Source organism: Loxodonta africana, chromosome 15, assembly GCF_030014295.1.
Source record: "Loxodonta africana isolate mLoxAfr1 chromosome 15, mLoxAfr1.hap2, whole genome shotgun sequence".
Lineage (NCBI taxonomy): Eukaryota > Metazoa > Chordata > Mammalia > Proboscidea > Elephantidae > Loxodonta > Loxodonta africana.
Genome location: NC_087356.1, coordinates 30,821,992 through 30,843,254, shown reverse-complemented (window position 1 = coordinate 30,843,254; position 21,263 = coordinate 30,821,992). Strand labels below are relative to the sequence as shown.

At 38.9% G+C, this 21,263-nt stretch overlaps 1 protein-coding gene across 8 annotated transcripts in view; it reads left to right on the top strand.

Moving 5' to 3' along the window:
* The window catches only part of GCFC2 (GC-rich sequence DNA-binding factor 2), a 60,551-nt gene that overhangs the window by 18,289 nt on the left and 20,999 nt on the right, over positions 1–21,263 (top strand). Inside the window, exons 6-12 of one of the 8 annotated variants that reach the window (XM_064268781.1) lie at positions 813–999; positions 3,114–3,237; positions 4,593–4,674; positions 5,168–5,280; positions 6,248–6,447; positions 8,257–8,407; positions 13,056–13,159. In XM_064268781.1, the coding sequence (XP_064124851.1) occupies positions 813–999; positions 3,114–3,237; positions 4,593–4,674; positions 5,168–5,280; positions 6,248–6,447; positions 8,257–8,407; positions 13,056–13,159 (961 nt within the window). Of the gene's footprint in view, positions 1–812; positions 1,000–3,113; positions 3,238–4,592; positions 4,675–5,167; positions 5,281–6,247; positions 6,448–8,256; positions 8,408–10,873; positions 10,968–13,055; positions 13,160–21,263 lie in introns of those variants that run through there. The other 7 variants (XM_064268782.1, XM_023552809.2, XM_064268783.1 and 4 more) reach the window with 7 other exon arrangements.

Below are 21,263 nucleotides of genomic sequence, written 5' to 3'. Positions count from 1 at the left end.
CCAACTTTTAGATATTGTGTTATCTCTGTATTCTAGGGTGCTGACAAACTATCAGTCCACCTTGTTCTATCTTTAAGGCTTTGATAGAGTCAAACATTAGTGGAAAATGCATTCCAGATGTTTTCAAAGAAAGTGTTTCTTATTCCTCCGTTGCCACATATACATAAGGGGTCACTGAATTTTAAAAGATAAGCAGAAATTGAATTGTATTTTACTGTTTTTCATGTAGTAACAGTTGATACATGTAATACTCACAGGAGCTGAAAGGAAGAGGGCTGTTTTAATATCAGGAGAGAGACATGTGGGGGCCATGCAGCAAGAGAAGGAATGGGATACTCCCTAAGGAGTGGTAGATTCTAACAACAAATAAAACAAAAACCAGAAGTCGCAAAACAGATACATTGTACCGCACCATAATGTACTCACGGTTCTAATGCCAGCTTGTTCAGATCGCATTATGCCAAAACAGACCACAGACTACGTCTTGTTTCAAGTATAGAAACACTGATTGCTCTAGCAACTCATGTAGTTTACAAATTCTCATCCATCCCAGCCTAGACCACAGTTACTAGCTTCTACTTTAAAACTACCCTGATAACTCTTGTCTGTAGACACATACACATGCCCTTTACTACCTTTCTGCTTTTGAGACCCGTTCCCATGTGATGCTCTGCATTGCTCAGCAAGTCTCATAAACCCAGGTTCCTGTAAATCAGCAGCTTTGAAAAAAATTCCATTAGGTTGCTGCTTATTATAGTAGAAATCGAAATTTGAAAAATAAAGCAGTATTTATTTTTATTTTATTTGTTTAGATTAACGTTATTACAGGATACTCACCGTTCACACCTGAGGGAATATGAAAAATACATACAAGATGTCAAGAACTCAAAGAGTACAATCCAGAATCTAGAGAATTCATCAAATCAAGCTCTAAATTATAAATTCTATAAAAGCATGAAAATATATGTGGAAAATTTAATTGACTGTCTTAATGAAAAGGTACATGGCTATAAATATTTACATTATTTTCTATTTCTGGACAATCCCCTTTACAATCTGGTTAAAAAAAAAATTAAATCCTAAAACTACTTTCTTCTAGTTTTTTTTCCCTACACATTATTGAGATATATAATATTAAGTATTCCCCTAATGATGGACCTTTGAGTTTTTTTTTTCAGTGATGTTACTATTTTAAATAGCACTGTATACAATTTTGTGTATGATTTTTCTGTATAAAATTCCATCTGTTTATAAGAAACATTCCTAGGAAGTGAATTAAGGAAAATAGTCTAATAAGGCTTATAAAACATACTGTCAAATTGCCCTCCAGAAAGATTGTGTCAGCTTTATTTTATTAATTTACTCAATTTTTTTAAAACAGGTTTTGTTTTTATAGATTATATTTCCATACAAAACAAACCCTTTGTTTTATTACCTATCTTTAGTTTCTCTTATGACTTATTTGTTCATCACTTTTGCATTGGTAATCTTTTTGATTCTTGGTAGGGATTTTCTTTTTTTTTTTTTTTTAACTTATTTGATGAATTTTTTTAATAGCTTAAAGATTCTTAGTACTTTATCCAATTTGGTATAGATAAAAAAAACTTTCCAGTTTGTCTTTTGATTTTGTTCATGATGGTTTTTTGACATTCAGATGTTTTGACATTTTTGTTACCACATTTGTCCATCTTTCCCTTTATAGGTTCTGTTTTTGTTTTACAGATACGAAGTCCTTCCATTGGGGTCTTCAGTTGTCTTTTTTTTCTTTTTTTAAGTAGACTAACCATTTTTAGAATAAGTTATGCTGTACTTTTCATGTTTATTTTTATTTAGATTTAAATGTTGCTAAACGATGCATGCTTTCTCCTCTATTGTTGGTTTAAACTGGCTGTCTTCTAGTATCACTTGGTAGTTACTTCTGTTTACTACAATGTAATTTTCTTTTTTAATTCATCTTTGAGGTGAATTATGCTGATAAAATCTCTTCAGCCGACACATTAATATAATCCATAGCCAAAGCTGTGCAGCGTCATGGGTTTGGGAGGAATTGTTACCCAAGAAGTGTAAAAATACCAAGTCCCTCTTTCTGCCCCCACAACTTTCTTACCTGTCTCTGATTAGATCTCTTCATTCTCTAGTTTTTCTAACTTCACCAGTTCCCTCCAGCGCCGCCTCCAGTCAGCCCTCTCAGCTTGTGAGTAAATGCTGCGCCTAACATTTCCCCCTATAATCCTGTCTCAGAGGAAGGCCAGCTATTCCTCTTATCTAAGGCTACTTCCTCCATCTCCCTGGATCCATCTTATTGGGTTTCAATATTTATGAGATTTATGGCTGTTCCAGTACTATAAGCTGATTTTCTGTTTCTAATATTAAAAGTATTAGCTGCTAGGTTTGTTGCTCACAGTATTTTATAATTGAGATATAGTATTGAAGATGTTTCTTTATATGAGAATTAAATGTATACACACACACATATATATGTAAAACCAAACCCACTGCTGTTGAGTCAATTGTGACTCATAGTGACCCTATAGGACAGAGTAGAACTACCCCATAGGGTTTCTAAGGCCTTAAATCTTTACAGAAGCAGACTGCCATGTCTTTCTCCCACAGAGCAGCTGGTAGGTTCGAACTGCCAACCTTTTGGCTAGTAGCCTTGCACTTTAATCACTGTGCCACCAGGGCTCTATATATGTGTGTGTGTGTGTGTGTGTGTATACGTATACCAAACCCATTGCCATCGAGTCAGTTCTGACTCATAGCAACCCTATAGGGCAGAGTAGAACTGCCCCATAGAGTTTCCAAGTAGCGCCTGGTGGATTTGAACTGCCAACCTTTTGTTTAGCAGCCATAGCACTTAACCACTATACCCCCAGGGCTTCCATGTATAGGTAGATCGATAGATTAGGTTAGATAGATAGATGTACATGTATATATCTTCTAAGAGTTACTTCTTTTATGTTTTTGTTGTTAGATGCTATCTAGCCAGTTCCAACTCATAGTGATCCTATATACAACAGAAAGAAACAGTCCCCGGTTCACCATCCTTTTTTATACTTGTATATGATTCATTATTCATGACCTGAAAAATATTACTTATATATGTATTTCAGATTATCAGCATTCAAGAAATAGAATCATCCATGCATGCACTCCGTTTAAAACAAGCCATGACCTTTGTGAAACGCAGGCAAGATGAATTAAAACATGAATCAACGTATTTACAACAGTTATCACGTTAGTATTTTTCATGTTGAATATAATTTATTATCTTTAAGTTAAATTATCAGCTAGAGATTTAAATTTTTTTTATTCCTGCTCTTAAAAAATGCGCTTTGCATATTTTTCCCCTAAACTTTCACCTATCACCTTCCAAAAACCCAAAACATTTAGAGCTAAGGGTTCAAAATGTCTTAAATTAATTCTAAGACTAAAAATGAAAAATTTTAATATCAAACTATTTAGTATTTGAGACAAAATATTTGTATGGCCCTAATGGTTATTTTAAGATAGTTCACATAAACCTGTAGGCTGCTGTGTCAGAGACCTAACGTTAGAAGGTTTCCAGGCCCTTACACAGATTGGTTAGGGAGATGAAAAAAAACTGATGGGTTTCAGTATAGATACATCTGTAAGTTCTCATGGGAGATTTGAATGCTTCCTCATAGTTCTCACACTGGTTTTGTATTTTTAGAGGTGTTATTGCCAAGGGGCAGTGAAAGAGGTGAGAACATAACCAAATAGCCAGTAAAGCAGAGTGACTTTCAACCACATGGCAACTTGTTGGTCATAAATTATGTGTACATGTGAAACTAGGAAGGAGCCCTGCTGGCACAATAGTTAAGCTTTCAGCTGCTAACCAAAAGGTCAGCGGTTCAAACCCATCAGCCACTCCACGTGAGAAAGATGTGGCAGTCTGCTTCCATAAAGGTTACAGCCATGGAAACCGTATGGCGCTGTTCTGCTCTGCCCCGTAGGGTTGTTATGTGTCAGAATTGAGTCCAGGACAATGGGTTTGATTTTGTTGTTGTTGTTAAGATAGGAAGTAATATGAATAACGTACTGGTAATACAAATATTTTCAGCATTTGGCTACAGGGACAAAAAAAAATTGGTGAAAACTGTTGAAGAAAATTTCATAGGAAGGAAATTTGGCAGTAGAGTTTTGTTGTTATTTTCAAGTGCTGAGCTACATTCAACAGCCACAGTACATTTCCTTAGGCAGGCCGAGTTGAAGCCTGTTAACATTGTGATAGGGAGTTAACGTTGCATAATAATATATGTTGAAACCCTGGTGGCGTAGTGGCTAAGTGCCACGGCTGCGAACCAAAGATCCGGCAGCTGGAATCCACCAGGCGCTCCTTAGAAACTCTGTGGGGCAGTTCTACTCTGTCCTATAGGGTCGCTGTGAGTCGGAATCAGCAGCACTGGGTTTGGTTTAGTATTGGTTAATGACATATGCAGTTTAACATATTATTGGTGAGTATGTTTATGCATACATATATGTATATACACCATGATTTCACTTTTGTTTTGTAGTAATTCACTTTTTTAGAGAACTTGCAGTATGAAATCAGTTTTATTCATTTGCAGGCAAAGCTGAGACATCGACAAATGAAAGCTTGGCTATAGATGAAAAAACACAACGGATTTTAGAAGAGATGGAATCTCGAAGGTAGCTACGTAAAGAGTTATAGCATCACCGAGCAAGTGTTTTTCACTACTTAAGCATAATTAACCATGTGGTATAATTAACCATAACCTGACATATTAATTTATGAGAATAATATAAAACCAAAATTTAGTTAAATAGTCTTCAACCCCAGAGCTTGAAGACATACTGGTGTATTTGGATCAGTTGAAAGGAATGGGTAAAATGAGATTTATCACGCTGAGAATTGCTTACAACTAGAAGCTGGTCCTAGGAAGCCATCTTTAAATTCTGATTAACCCATGGGAATATCCTGGATGGCAGTGTCTTATAATAGGAGAAAAAAAGAAGAACTACCAATTCAGACTAATGCTGCAAAGATTTCAAAAATATTAGCATGAAACTCTGTGCTAATATGATGGTGTACTTCTGGACATTTTTAGTTTTACTCTTTGTTTTAAAGAATTTATTTTCAACAAGAGCTTTTAACTCATTTTTGGTTTACTGCCAAATACAGGGCACGAAGAAGACAAGCAAGGGTGCTTTCTGGGGATTGTAATCATGAGGAAGGAACATCAAGTGATGATGAACTGCCCTTAGCAGAAATGACTGACTTCCAAAAAAGCCAAGGTCAGTTACCAAGTTTCTAATGTGCCTTGATTCAAAGTATATAAATTGTGGGAAATACCGTGTTGTATTTTTGTTCCTATCCTTACATACATAAGCTATATGAAACAGTGGGGAAATTCGAGGGAAAAAGGAAACATATCTTTTCCTTTAAGACTCATTTGCTGCCTCTGGAAAAAATTGGAAAAAACCAGGAGGGAGCGTTATGTTTCTACATCTTTATGGGTTTTTCCTTCAGCCTTTCTGGTTTTATTTCAGCAACACACACTATGTGATTATTTTTAATTTAAAACAACTGAATTTAGTGGAACCATTCTTAACATGGAAACCCTGGTTGCACAGTGGTTAGGAGCTATGGCTTCTAACCAAAAGGTCTGCAATTCGTATCTACCAAGCGCTCCTTGGAAACCCTGTTGGGCAGTTCTACTCTGTCCAATGAGTCAGAATCGACTCAACAGCAGTGGGTTTGTTTTTTCTTTTTTTTTTTTTTTTTGGTTTATTCTTAGCATTATGTGCTGGTAAGATGTGTATAGTTGAAAGAATGTGAGCTTCGGAGTCAAATAGACTTGGGTTTGAATAAAAAAAAAAAAAAAGTGTGTGATCGTAGGCAAATTCCTTGACCTCTCCAAATCTGGCCTTCTTGTTATTTGTTAAGTTTTCGTTTTGTTTCTTTTTTTGCCTGTAAATAGGATAGTAACACCTACCTTATAGGGCAGATAGTTACGGTGATGAAATGAGATAATGTATTGGTAATACTTTAACATATAGCAGGGACTCAATAAGTGGTATTTGCTATTAGTGTTGACATTACTATTACTAATATGACTTTTTAATAAAAATAAATTTTATGTGTTACTAGCAAAGGAAGTTTTCAGTTGAATTGATTGTGTAGTCATGTGTGACTATAAGGAAGCAAACTTAAAATTCACACATAAAATGCATAATATAAAGAAACTTCTTTTGTTTACAGGGGACATTTTACAGGATCGTAAGAAGATTTTTGAAGATGTGCATGATGATTTTTGTAACACTCAGAATATTTTGTTGAAATTTCAGCAATGGCGAGAAAAGTTTCCTGATTCTTATTATGAAGCTTTCATTAGTCTATGTATACCAAAGCTTTTAAATCCCCTAATACGAATTCAGTTGATTGATTGGAATCCTCTTAAGGTAATTGTGCTTAACATATGAAAAAATAATCCTGATCACTTGAGTTACTTAAATTCTCTTACTGTCAGGTTAGCTGTGAAATACCTCACCCATAGAACTGGAGCTGATAATCAGTGCTTTGGAGCAATAGTCTGGAAATGCCTGCTTCAGGCTACGTTCTTTTCTTGGTTCTCAAGTGATTTTTAAGACTTAGTGGCACTAAGGATGAGTAAAGCAAATACATTTTTTTTTTTTTAACAATTTCTGTGTTAAGGATCGCCCAAGAAAAGTATAAGGTGGTATTATACCTTAAGAATGTTACAGTCTGTATGGAAAAATTAGACCTAGGAACCTTGTTCCGAGAGTTCTGAAGTTGGAAATGACATATTCAAAAGAGATAACTAGGAAACTTGTATTGAGGAGGAGGGATGTAAAGGAGACTCTAAAGGGTATGTAGGATTAAAATCAGGGAGAGAGAGAAAGGGAAGTTTTATCTCGGTAAGTGATAGTGGCCTGATGAAAGCAATACTTAGGGACCTAGCAGTGATCTAACTTGAATAGAAGGGAAATCAGAAGTGGAGATAAACACTGGAAGGCTATTGCTATAATTATCCAAGTTCAAGGTGATTAATTCCTCACGTAGGTTGATAGTGACAAAGGGAAAAGAAGAAAGGGTTGATTACAAGAGGTGTTATGACGAAAGAATCAGTAAAATATGGAGAATAACCCTAACCCTTCAAATCCAAAGATGACCCCGGGGTTTGGATTCCAGTTTATTAGAGGAACAGTGATTAATAGAAATGGGGCCTTTCCAGAAAGAGAAAAGGGTTTGTTGGAATTTTCACTTCATAGATAATTAAATGACAGTGGGACATTTACAGAGGTCTACCTAGTAAGCTGGAAACCCTGGTGGTGTAGTAGTTAAGTGTTACGGCTGCTAACCAAAGGGTTGGCAGTTCAAATCCACCAGGCGCTCATTGGAAACTCTATGGGGCAGTTCTGCTCTGTCCTGTAGGGTCACTATGAGTTGGAACCGACTTGACGGCAATGGGTTTTTAGTTTTTGGCCTAGTAAGCAAACAGAAATGAGAAACTGAAGTTCTAGGAAGAGATGAGAGCTGAAGATAAAGATTTAGTGACGGGAAGGATGGAGCCATGTCCGTTAATCTTTCTCTGCCTTAGCCATGCAGGCCTGGTGGCACTCTTAGGCTCAGGGTCCTGTGGTCTTCACAGTACAGGAACCACGTCCATCCCTAAGGTACTGCTAGGTAAGTCATCAGGGCTGCAGCCGAGGTGTTGGACTGGGCACTCTCTTATGCCTAGCAGAGAGCTGTTCGTTCATTCAACAAGTAGTACCTGGGCAGCTGCTTTTTGCCTGGTAAGCTAAAAAAAAAAAAAAAAAAAAGCTAAGCTGCATGCAAATTATGTTTGTACTTATAAAAATGGCGAGAGCCAGAAGTGAATTTTGCTCGAGGCAGATGAATTTTTATGAATAATTTCCATGGGGATGTCAGGTGCTAGTCTAATAAATGTGTATTTTGCCCCTAACAGAGTGCTTGCCATTGGCAGGCTCTGAAGGTCCTGGCACACAGTGGGCACCTGCTGAACATTCGTTGTATGAACGAATGTGTGAAATGCAGCTTCTTACGTTGCTTAGACATCTTGTCTTAGTCACACTTTCCTGGCCTAGTGCCTCATACACAGCGTTGAGATACGGAATTATCTCTGTTGGGCCTTAGAAAAGCTCTGGTGATTATTTAAAAAGCTCGCTATTTTAAAATAAACAAATATTTAAGAATTCATTTGTAAGCTGTGTAATTCTATTTATAAGCAGGATTCCATAGGTCTGAAACAAATGCCATGGTTCACATCTATAGAAGAATTTGTGGATAGCAGTGTGGAAGATTCAGAGAAGGAAGATAGTTCTGATAAAAAAATCTTGGCTGCTGTCATCAACAAAACAGTTATTCCTCAACTGACAGGTACTACTTTGTAACCTTGATAAATTTACGTTGATCTTAGAGTAAAAGATCACTGGCTTTTGTTGCCGTCCCGAATTTTTTTTTTTTTTTTGAACACGGGGGAATGTTAAATGCAGTAGAAATCAACAGAGGTCCTAATTTTGGCTGGTTAATAAACACTCGTTTGTGGGAGTGGCTACCAACTGCCGATATTCTGAACCTTTAGCATTTGTGACATGTGCACCGCGTTGTGGCACCTAAGTCATTTATTAGTGGCACGCAGGCATCTGTACTACATGTGTCACTTTTTTTCCCTTAACTTCCCCCATCCCCTCAGGTTTCTGTTCTTTATTTCTTCTCCCTTTCTTTAAAAAACATCATGACATTTTTCTCACATCTGCCACTGGCAGTCAGAAGCACTTAGCATTGAAGTCTGAAGACACTTGTTTTATCTGACATTGTATCTGATGAGGGTCTGTTTCACCATGTCACCAGCTCTGTTTCAAAAGCTGAGTTACCCAGGTTTGTGTTGTACCTCCGCCAACTCGATGAAACTCTAAAGCTTTTCCTGATGTAACTTGCAGTGCAGTTTTGGGGACATGGGGTGTATTAGAAAGTTACCACTCCTAACTAGCTCTATTAATAATAGTATAGAATTTATTTGCCTCATTTAAATACTGTACTGAAAAATCCAAATATTTAAGATTGAAGAGTCCCACAAATAAGCAGCATTTTGAGAACTTAGTACTGGCTGTACATTTTTTTCTTGTACTTTATATTCAAAGAAATATTTGGAATCCACAGAAACTGTATCATATGAGGTTGTTTTAATGCTTTGGTTGTTTGTCCTCAGTGGCTGTGGGAGTTATCAGAACTGAGTTTTCCTGATAAGTTAAGTAAAGCCATTTCAGAACCAGCCTCATTAGTATTCACATCTTTCTTAAATTTTATTGTACACTCCTTAGTTTTCCTGTAGCTAACTTCACATAACTTTATATTTGTTGACTAAAAATTATCCCTGAGAAGCCCCAGTCTTACTGCACTGTAATTTGATGAGTAGTTGGTGCCTCTGAGGCTACAGAGCTGTTGTGTTGTTGATATGTTTTTAAAGTCATCTGGCTTCTACCTCCATATACCACTGACATTGGCCTAACCAAGGACACCAACAACTACCTGATAAGATCTCACTGGACATTTTTTAGCCCTTCTATCCCTCTTGAGAAGAGAAGTGACATGGTCTACCCTAACATTTTAACAGACTCACTCTAGCTATTGTGTTGAGAGCAGACTCTAGGGAGACCAGTCTGGAGGCTTTTGGACTAGTATGTTAAAAGTAGAGGTGGTACAAAGTAGTTGAATTCTGTATATGCCTTGAAGGTAGCACTAACAGGATTTGCTAATGGATTAGTTACGGGTCAAGAGAGAATGAGAGGAGTCAAGAATGACTACATGATATTTGGCCTGAGCACCTGGAAGGACAGATTTGCCATTTTCTGAAATGAAAAAGACTGAGAAGAACAGATTTAGGACAGGGAGGCTTGTCAGCTCAGTGTGGGACATGTTAAGTTTGAGATGCCGGTCATCCAAATGGAGATATATGTCAAGCAGGCTGTTGAATATACGAGTCTAAAAGGGGAGGTCCAGGCTACAGATAGAAATTTGATATTCATCAGCATATATATGGTATTTAAAGCCACAAGACTGACATTAAATACTAGGGAAGTGAGTACAGATAGGAAAGAAAGTGTATGACTTGAGTTGAGATACCCCAGCGTTTAAAGATCTTAGAGCTGACGAGCAGCCAACAAAGGAAACCAGAGAGGTAGGCAGGAAGCCAGAGAAGTGTGGTATCCAGGAAGGCAAGTGAAGAAAGTGCTTCCAGGAGGAAAAAAACTCTGATCACCAGTTACAGTTGTTGCTCATAGGTCAAGTCAGGTGAGGACTAGAATTGACCATTGGATTTTGCAATGTGAAGGTCATCTGTGATGATGAGAACAGTTTGCTTAGAAATAGTAGGAAATAAGGCCTAATTGAAGGGAATTCAAGGAGTAGGAGAGAAATTAGAGTCTGTAAGTTTAGACAGGTTTTTGTTTGTTTGAGGAATTTTGCTGTAAAAGGAAGGAGAGAATGGGGCAGGGCAGTAGTGGGGTTGGGGGAGTAGAGCCAAGAGAGAGTTTTTTGTTTTTGTTTTTCCATATAAGAGATAATAGCTTGTTTGTAGGCTGATGGGAAAGATCCGGCAGAGGTGGAAATGATGATGCCAGAGTGAGAGGGGAGAGTTGCTGGAGCAGGGTCTTCAGCTAAGCCAACGGGGTTGGAATCTCATGCCCACGTAAAGGATTGGCCTTAGCGAGGAGTGTGGGTGCTTCAGCCAGGGGACCAGGAGACAAGTTAGAGCATGTGGGCACAGCAGGTAAATGTGTGGATGCTGTGGGCAGAGCTTGTGGAGCTTCTCTTCTGATTGCTTCTGTTTTCTCGTCACATTAGGAAGTAAAGTGATCAGTGGAGAGTGAGAGTGAGGAAAAAGGAAAATGTGTGAAATAGTCGTCTAGAAGAGGCAGTCCATCAACGGAGAGTGAGGGCAAGGAGGAAGGAGAAGGTATGAAATAACCATCTAGGTGAGAGGAGAATGAGTGGGCCAGGGAAACAGACTAGGATTGCTGGGCAGCTTTTTTCTTTTCCTTTTTTTATTGCATTTTAAATGAAAGTTTACAGTTCAAGTTAGTCATATGAATATTTATACACACATTGTTATCTGACCCTAGTTGCTCTCCCTGTAATGTGACAGCACATTTCTCCTTTCCACCCTGTATTTCCCATATCCATTCAACCAGCTTCTGTCCCTTTCTGCCTTCGCTTCTCCCATCTAGACAGGAGCTGCCCATTTAGTCTCATGTATCTATTTGAGCTAAGAAGCACACTCCTCATGAGTATCATTTTATGTCTTATAGTCTAGTCTAATCTTTGAAGAGTTGGCTTCGGGAATGGTTTTAGTTTTGGGCTAACAGAAAGTCTGGGGCCGTGTCTTCTAGGGTCCCTCCAGTCTCAGTCAGACTGTTAAGTCTGGTCTTTTTAGTAGAATTTGTGTTATGCACCCCACTTCTCTTCTGCTGCATCAGGGACTCTCTGTAGTGTTCCCTGTCAGGGCAGTCATTGGTGGTAGGCGGGCACCATCTAGTTCTTCTGGCCTCAGGCTAATGGAGTCCCTGGTTTATATGGCCCTTTCTGTCTCGTGGGCTCATATTTTCCTTGTGTCTTTGGTGTTCTTCATTCTCCTTTGCTCCAGGTGGGTTGGGACCAATTGATATGTCTTAGATGGCCATAGGGTTGCTGGGTAGATGGCCACTTGCTAACTTTTAAGACCCCAGATGCCACTCACCAAAGTGGGATGTGGAATATTTTCTTAATAAACTTTGTTATGCCAATTGACCTAGATGTCCCCTGAAACCATGGTCCCCATGTCCCCGTGCTGGGCAGCTCTAAGGGCTCTCTGGGTGATGAATTGAAAGTATGTTTTCCTGGTGATGAATTGAAAGCATGTTTTCCTCCAGCCACACTTCAGTTGCATGACTACAGGCACAGACTCAGTGGCAGGATGGATTTAACTCATTTTGTGGCTTAGGCAGGCAACTTCAGCAAAGCCCAGGAGAGGCAGGGAAATTGCAGGTGTATGCAGATATGTAATTGTAATGACTGACCATGGAGTTTAAATGAAATGAGGAGGAAGGGAGTAGACACTAGAAGTGAGCGCTGTGAAAAGGTGGTTGGATCAATAGATTATAGGTTCTGGTGAGGCTGAAGGCCTGTTAGAATGGAGGTACTAGAGGAATTGATCTGGAAAGATGGGGGAGGGGTTATCACTGAGTAGGGTGTATGACATTGTGGTTACAGAGGGGATCAGTTACTAGTAATGACAGGGAATGAGTACAGCCATGGGAATGAGTGACTGAGGAGAGATGGAGCACAGGGTTATTGGGAAAGACCACACTACTGGAACAGTTAACACCATAGATTTTGAAATGACAAGAGTTATTTTAGGAATCGTGTTGGAGAGAGTGGCAGGGTCCCAGGAGTTGAGAATCCTCAGGGAATGAAAAGAAGTATCCTCCAGGATGCAGACTGCCTCACCAGAGTGGGGGAGCATGTCATAGCCTGCTGATGTGAGATTTTAAACTCAGTTATTTTAGGAGGGAAGGAAATGAGCAATAAGGAAGATACATACCTCCCTTCCAAGTATGAAGGATGTATGTAGGACAGAAAATAATTTTCTGTGGAGAAGGCGGCAAGGGAAGCTTTACCATCAGGGAGAGTCAGCTTCAGTTGGGGTAAAAAGGCAAAGAGGGCATACCAGCAGAATTTGAGAAAATGGGGGATTTTGCTGATGATTGACCATTCGTTTCCAGAGGGCTCAGTGGGAGGGTTTCAGGAGTGGGAAATGGAAGATAAGGTCAGAAAAGATGATGTTCTGGATAAGAGTCCCAGCGCATGAGGGCATGAGTGTCTTAGACTTCTTGTGCTAACTGACATGAACATATGTAAAGCGCATAATGAGATTAATCCCAGGGCAGATGGTGTTTTCAGGGATGGGAGATGTTGTCTTGTCAGAAGCATGGGACAAGCAAAAACAGTGTACTAAATAAATTGTGCATGACTGAAATGTTTGTTTCAGACTTTGTGGAATTCATTTGGGATCCCTTGTCGACCTCACAGACAACAAGTTTAATAACACACTGCAGAATGATTCTTGAAGAGCATTCAACTTGTGAAAATGAAGTAAGTAAAGGCAAGCAGGTAGTATTTTCTAGTTTGAATTCCTTGATTTAGTTATAACTTATTTTTATTACAAATCTTCCTTAATAGAAGGTGCAGAAGTACTTATAAGAAACTTTGGAGAAAAGTAGGTTTCTGTCTGATTGATAGAAACTAGGATGGACCATGTTTTCCTTTTTATTGTAGTAAAATCATAAGAGTAAGCCTTGATACTTCTGAACACTGTAACCTGAGAGGTAACTGTTATGATGAAAGGCCACACATACATGTGATAAGACCCAGATTGCTACTTTAATGCTGAGTAGCTAATTTCTCTCTGTTGAATGGTTGGTCTTAGGTATGTTCTCATAACCTAGCCAGCCATCATTCAGGTTTATGAATATACGTTGGCCCTGCAGAGATGAACAGGCAGAAATGCGTAGTGCAAATTCTTCCCTTCAAAAAGAAGAGAATAAAACAAAACTCATTGCCTTTGCTCTTTTGGCAAAATTACAGTGCCATTGTGGCCCTGCTTTAAAAATGATTCCAAAATTAGGCTAACGTTCATTGTATGAACTAGTTATTTGTATTCTACCAAAGAGCAGTAATGTCCTTAAGATTTCAAAGTTCAGTAGGGTAGACTTTCAGCTTATAGCGATCTGGTATTGAGTTTACGGAACATAACACAAAAAAAGAACTTTATACAGAGGCCCTGCTGAGAGTCTACTGAATCTCACTTTCATTGTGGTATTCTGTTTTTTATCATTCTGTTGTTAAAATTGTATACTCATGCTGTTAAATAAATAAACCTGTGATGTTGAGGTTTAAGGAGATGAGAGAGAAATTGACAATTGCAAATCACCCAGGTATAATGACCAAAGTGGTTGAAAATCAAGGAAGCATGTCATATTCATAGTGTGAATACCATCAAACTTCAGCACTTGGAATTGGGATCATGGAGGAGAATAGCCATAAGGAGAAATGAGAGGGAAAGGAGGGTACCAGCCTGATTCTGCCTTCAAGAAGAATGTAACTGTAGAAGAAATAAGATAATTTAAGATATAATTTAAGAAATAGCTATAATTTAATATAGGAAACGAGAAGTGTGAGGAGAAGCAAGGGTGACAGGGAACACTTTTGTACCGAATTCCTGTTGTGCACTAGGTACACTGTGAAGTCTTGGCATCTGTGTCGTCTCACATAATTCCAGGAGTTCTGTCAAAAATGAGTGGTAGCCTCATTTTACAAATGAAGTAACTGAGTCTTGAAAACTTGTTCACAGTTACACCATGACTTAGAACTAGGACATGAACCTTGGTTGTTCTGACTGTAAATCCTGAGTTCATCTCTCTGAGCACGTATCTCCCTGTGAGCAGCACAGGTGAAGTGCTATGAAACTTCAGCAAAGAGGCAGGAGAGAGAAGTTACTTTTAACAGTGGGAATTAGGAAAGAATTTATGTTAGAGGTGGCATTTGAGCTAGGATTTGAACATACAGCCATTGATGGAAAAAAAGCACTTTCCACTTGTCTCCAACAGGGCAAAGACACATGTAAGATACATGAAAACTGCTGGAAGAATTACAGATACTTAACCTAGAGAAAATAAGGTTTGTGGGGAGATAGATTATATCTAAAGAAGGAATAGATTTATTCCGTATTGTTAAACAGCACAGAACCAGCATTGGTAGATAAGAACTATGAGGAAGTAGGCATACAATCCTGTATGTGCTTTCTATGTAGGATTATGTAATTATAACCTAAATGCAAAAAGTACTTTACTACTTAAAAAATGCTTCCTTTTTTTTTTTTTTTTCATTTGATCCTTGCAGCCTTGTGAAATGTGTTCATGTTAATACATTTTCTAGATGAAGAAGCTGGGACCCAGAAGGGCCAAGTCAGTTGCAAAAGATCACTTGGATACTAAGTGTCAGGCCTGGCACTTTGTAATCACTGAAGCCTTTCAACAGTATTATAGGTTGATTCATGAAGTTCTTATACTAGGATTTTTTTATTCTGGAAGCCCTCCCCCTATGAATGAAGGGTTCTTTAGCATCAGTAGGAGGCTGGAAGACATCAGGGATTTTCAGCCTTGGCACTGTACACATTTGGACCAGATAAGTCTTGTTGTGGGGCGGGGTGGGGTGGGGTAGGGGTATAGTGATCTGTGCATTTAGAATGGTTAGAAGCATCCTGGCCTCTCTATCCACTAGATGCCAGTAGCACACCCCTCAGCCTTGACAACCAAAAATGTCTCTAGACATTGCAAAATGTCTCCTCAGAGGGCAGTATCATCCCCAGTTGAGAATCAGTGGACCACATGATGTTCTAGTTTACTAAGACAGTTGACCACTGAAATCACTGTTTTTTTCAGTGGTGTGTAAGAAATTGAAAAGAATGAGAATGCTTCCCGAAGAGTGGAGTCAGACAGCATAGTTCTAGTTTTCAAAAGTGAGAAGCAAGCACATTGTGTAAGCTAACACCTGGTTTTGATTATGGTTAAGGTTCTCAAGATTCTAAAGTACAGAGGCAGATTATTGTTACGGCTGTCGAGTCGGTTCCAACTCATAGCGACCCTGTGTACAACAGAACGGAACACTGCCCAGTCCTGCGCAATCCTCACGGTTGTTGCCATGCTTGAGCCCATTGTTGCAGCTACTGTGTCAGTCCATCTCATTGAGGGTCTTCCTCTTTTTCACTGACCCTCTGCTTTGCCAACCATGATGTCCTTATTCAGGCACTGATCACACCTGACAACATGTCCAAAGTATGTGAGACGCAGTCTCGCTATCCTTGCTTTCAAGGAGCGTTCTGGTTGTACTACTTCTAAAGAAAGAAAGCAGTGATTACAGCAATCTGACATTGAGAGGGTTCCGAAATACAAATGATGCTTAACGTTTGTTTATCAAAGCAAATTCTCAAATATTACCTCACTTTACTTTCAGTGATAAATAAGGGATGTATAACACAAGTACATAAATAGTGCATTTAACTGTCCCACGATGTTAGCATGGGTCAGATGGGGAAAGATAAACTTAGCAGTTCTGCAGGTAGATACCCAGAAACTAGTAGGTTGTATCCAAAGAATACTGACTAATAGAGACGTAGCTACCTATGGAGAGTCTCTTAGCGTTAGGTATCTTTTCAGCCTTACCCTGTTCAATCTTTTTATTAAACTGAATGAGGATGTAAAATACATTCTAATTCTAATTTCCCAATGGAAGAAATGCTAGAATTTCTATGACAGACCTACGGATAGTAGAATTAGAATTGAAAAGAATTTCAAAAGATGGGAGAAAATGGATTGACTCATAAGATAAAATTTAAAAGGAATTAAGGTATGTCCTATCTTTGTGTTCAAAAATTCAACTACATAAATAAAAAATGGAGACACACGGCTTTGAGGCAGCATAGCTAAGACAGAGGGATTATAACCAATATCAGTCAACAGTGTCCCTTGAGTAACAGAAGGACTAGCGGGAGCTCATCCTCCATAGGTGTGTGCTGTTGCAAGTGAAAGTGGTGTTTGTGCTCTCTGCCTGCAGATTAGACCTCCCTGGCATTGTTGCGTTTAATTCTGAGTATAAATATATTAAGTGGAGAGTGCCTGCTAAGATGGTATGGGAAAGAGAAGATAAAGGAAAAATGTGATCACAATCTTAAAATCTAAAGGAGTATCATACGGAAGGGGGTAGGTTTATTCTCTGTCATCCAACAGGATAAACTAGGACCAAGGAATGGAAGCTTAGGAGAGAGAGGTTTGTTCCTCATTTTTAAATGGAATTTATTAGGCAGAAACTGCCCAAAGTTATGGGTGCCGTTGGGTGATAGGTAAATATTGTTAGGCATAGGTTGAGTGGCAAATTAGTGGAGCCGTGAAAATGAATGTAACCGTCAGGTAGGTATTTAGATAGATTTGTGGTTTTCAAACTTCTATTTTTATCAACAAAACCTTTTTCAAATAACATCTTACAGAACCCAGTGCACAGTCACACAAAAAACAAAGCTTCTGCTGTAGTGAATACCTGCCATCATTCTCCCCTAAGCATCCCAACACCCGCCCCATACATGGAATACAGAGCAGTCTGAGACCACTGGCGCAGGCCTGGTAGTGCCTTTACAAAGCCATGTGAAAGTATATTTACAGAGGGGTGGGTGTGGGTGGGTGTGTGTGGGTGTGTATGCAAGTCTGAGTGTGTAGTTCAGAATACTTTTTAAAACTTTATATTTGAGAAACTTTATTTTTTTCAAGGAATAAAAAATATAGTTTAATACTTGGAAAAAATTAACTCAGTTTTAGGATGTGAGTTTGGGGTTTGTTCTGTTTTTAAATATTTGTAAATAATTTCAAACTTATAGAAAAGTTCAATTAATAAGAACAGTATACCAGTGTACCTTTTACTCAGGTTCACTTATCGTTAACATTGTCCTGTTTGCTTTATTATCTGCTTTCCCATTATATATACAGGTGTTTTTTTTTTCTTCCTGAGCAATTTGAGGGTAAGTTACATATTTGCTAAGAATAAGGATATTGTGTTACATAACTGTAGTACAGTTGTCAACTTCAGTAAACAACAACACTTAATCTACCATCCATATTCCACTTTCGTCAGTTGACTCAATAATATCCCTTATAGCGTTTTGTTGTTGTTGTTGTTTTGAGAACTATTTTTAAGAAACAACAATGTAAACAATATGGAAATATATGTCAAGGCTGGCATCCAAAGCCATTTAAATTAAAGGAAAAAATCAAACCAGCTTTTTTTTCCTAGCACAAACCCCAAACTCAGTAAGTTACATAAGTTCAGATACTACTTTGTGGATATATTGTCTAGAACATTGTTCTTTTTTCTTTGAAGAGAATTCAGAATGTTTAAGAAATAGAGTAAAATAAAATATGGTTTTGTTTTTAATGTTAAATATTGGTATATAGTCGCTTGAAGAATATATTATAAATAATTAAATGGAAAGAGAAATAGTACTTTGGTTAAATGTGCTTCGTATGAAGAGCATATTTGGTTGAATTCTACATTTATGAGTAGTTTGGTTAGGGAAGGATGTATGACAACTTGTGCTACACCCATTGTGATTGACTTGAAAAATTCCTTTTACTCTATTGTATGCGTCATTTTCACTTTTAAATTGGGATTCTTTTTTTAAGAATAAGAAAATATTACAGAAATTTTGGTAATAGATGAAAAATTTTTTTAATTATATTTTCATGCTAGTACAAGGATTGATATCATTGGATATTTTCACCTAACCTTTTCAAAGTTATAATTCCAAATAGATATGTAAGTTTGTATCCAGGTTCTTCCACTTGACATTACCTCATTAAACAATTGTATTTGTGGGTTACTATAATCTTCATAAACTTTAACTACCTAGATAATATTTCCATGCAGGTGATGGCTATAATATGACATCCTTAGAATTCCCTATTACTGAATTAAATGAATAATTGCTTTTGTAAGGATCAGCACAAAGCTGGCTCCCATGAGAAAGAGATTAAGGATGCCCCAAATGTCCAGCATCTCCAAACTGCTGTACCACTCCATCATTTCTAACATCAACTCCTTCCCCTCCTCTCACTACTCCCCTTCCCATCTTTTAGTTCAGATATTCACGAACTGTAGGGCGGGTAGTTATAATTAAGTGGTTTATTAGGGAAGTAACTCAGGATCGGAATCCACTTGGAAGCAACAGGAACAACTCAGGATGCAGCTTCTTGAGCAGGACAGCTCCTCACCCTTCGCCCCTGGGCCCTGCTGTGGCCTTGCTGCTGCCCCCAGGCCCTGCTGGGGTCCTTCTTGGGTAAATGTTACAACTCTTAGCCCTGTGGGTAGGTAAGCCCCACTGTAGCCATCTCACGCCGGTCTCCTGGCTCCTGCCATCTCCCACCTCTATCATTCTTGCTACTGCTGTGCCATCGTCTCTCGTCTCTCTCTGTCTCCTGGCTCTAGGAGGGTCTCAGTGCAGGAGTCCTAAGCCCAAAGGATGCACTCCATTCCCATCTTTTCTTGGGGTAGTCAAGTCTCGCGTTTCTGCCTCTGGGGTGGCTCATTTTCAGCCTAGCAGGATGGCAAAACTGACCAATCCCCTTGTTAGGGTTCCACACACTTTATTTGCATGTTCCTACTTCTACAAGGGTGCCATGCACCTTATTTGTATTATTAGCCAGCTGTCCAATCCCCTTAGTGGGCCACAAGCACTATATTTGCACAGCCCCACCCAATATTTTAGTGGGAGTTACAAGGTCATGGCTACAAAGGCCATATAAAAGTGATACATCCCACATGAATATTTTGGTTGTTTCTAATTTTTACTATACAAACAGAATGAGTTTGCCAAAGTTAATATTAAAAGACATAGACAAACCAACAAAGGAGCCATAGCTAGAGTGTATGGAAGACATGTACAAATCAGTAAGAAGATGACAAAAGCTAATACAAAAAAAAATAATAAAATTAGCAAGTAGATTAATGCAGCACTTCACAAAAAAAGGCATGTCCACATATCAAGAATGAGAAGATTCTCGACATTACATTTCTGAACAATGAACATTAAAATACAATGAGATATGACTACATACCCACCATAATGGCAAACATTAAAAAATATATACCAAATTTTGATTAGGAAGTATGGGGACAGGATTTCTCATACACGGTTGGTGGGAATATCAGTGGGATACCACTACTTTAGAAAAAATTTGGCATTTTCTACAAAGTTGAACATACGGACACATCCTATGGCCTAGCACTTCTATTCTTATGTATATAGCCATTAGAAACATATGGCCTTAGGTACTGAAAGACATGTATAAGAACATTTATAGCACCGTTATTTGTGATAGTCTATAAACTGTAAACCCTCTGAATGCCCCATCAGTACTATTCATGCAACAGACTACTACACATTGGTGAAAATGAGCAAACTGTAGCCATATGCAACAACCTGGATAAATGAAGATCTCTTGTACCCAATTGTAAAAATGGCATGGTGGGCAAGTCTCACCTCCTCTAACTTCACAAGGGAGGAGTAGAAGAAAGATCAACAGCCCAAGGCTGATTCCTATGAGGCAAAGGTCAGATATACCTCCACTCTGCAACATTTTTTACCAATTCTGACACCAGCCATCCCTTCCACAGCACTCTGCACATCTGCTGGGTTCAGTAATTCATTGCAATGACTACACAAAACTCATAGACAATACAATTACGGGGTTTATTGGGAGAGTAACAGGTTATAATTCAGGATCAGGAACAACTCAGGATACAGTTCTTCAATCAGCTTCTTCTTAGCCGTGCCTGCAGGCAGGCCTCTCTAGCCCTTGGCTTCTGCCTTCCTTGGGCAAATGTTACAAAGCTCTTTAGCTTTGCCAATAAGTACCTGGAGGCACCCCACTCCACCAGTAAGCCTCAGCCTGAAGGTGCGCAGCTCTCTCACTCCATGGGATGGCGCACCCACTGTAGGCGCCTCACTCTGTGGACTGGGAAGCCCACTGTGCCATCTTGCACAGGTCTCCTGGTTATGCTGCCACCATCTCTGCCACTGCTTCTCACCATCTTGTGCCATCTCTGGTGTTACAGTTCTTTGTCTCCTGGGTCTAGGAGGTTCTCAGCACAGGGGCCCAAGGTTCAAAAGGTGCACTCCACTCTTGGCTCTTCTTTCTTGGTGGTAGTGAGGTCTCCTCTGTGCTCTGAGATTGGCTCGCTTTTAAGCCTGGCGAGATGGCAGAACTGACCAATCCCCTCGTGGGGTTCCTTTCACCTTATTTGCATAGTCCCCCCCTCACAGGGGTTCCATGTACCTTATTTGCATTATTAGCAAGCTATCCAGTCCCCTTGGTAGCCCACAAACACCTTATTTGCATGTTGTTCCATGTTGTCTTGGTGATCAAGAGTAACTTTCATAGTCAAAAAGACCTACGCCTTTTGTACTGTTTCTAAAATGTTTTGTACTTTCCCTAAATTTAATCTTTTATGCACAGATTATGATGAGATTGCCGAATTTTTGAATCACTTCATTGAGCTTGGCATCATTGGCCTCTTTCAGCACTTTGCATTCAACCTTATGGGCTGCTCATCATCAAAGTGACTTCACCTCTTTATCGCTCACTGGCTGGCC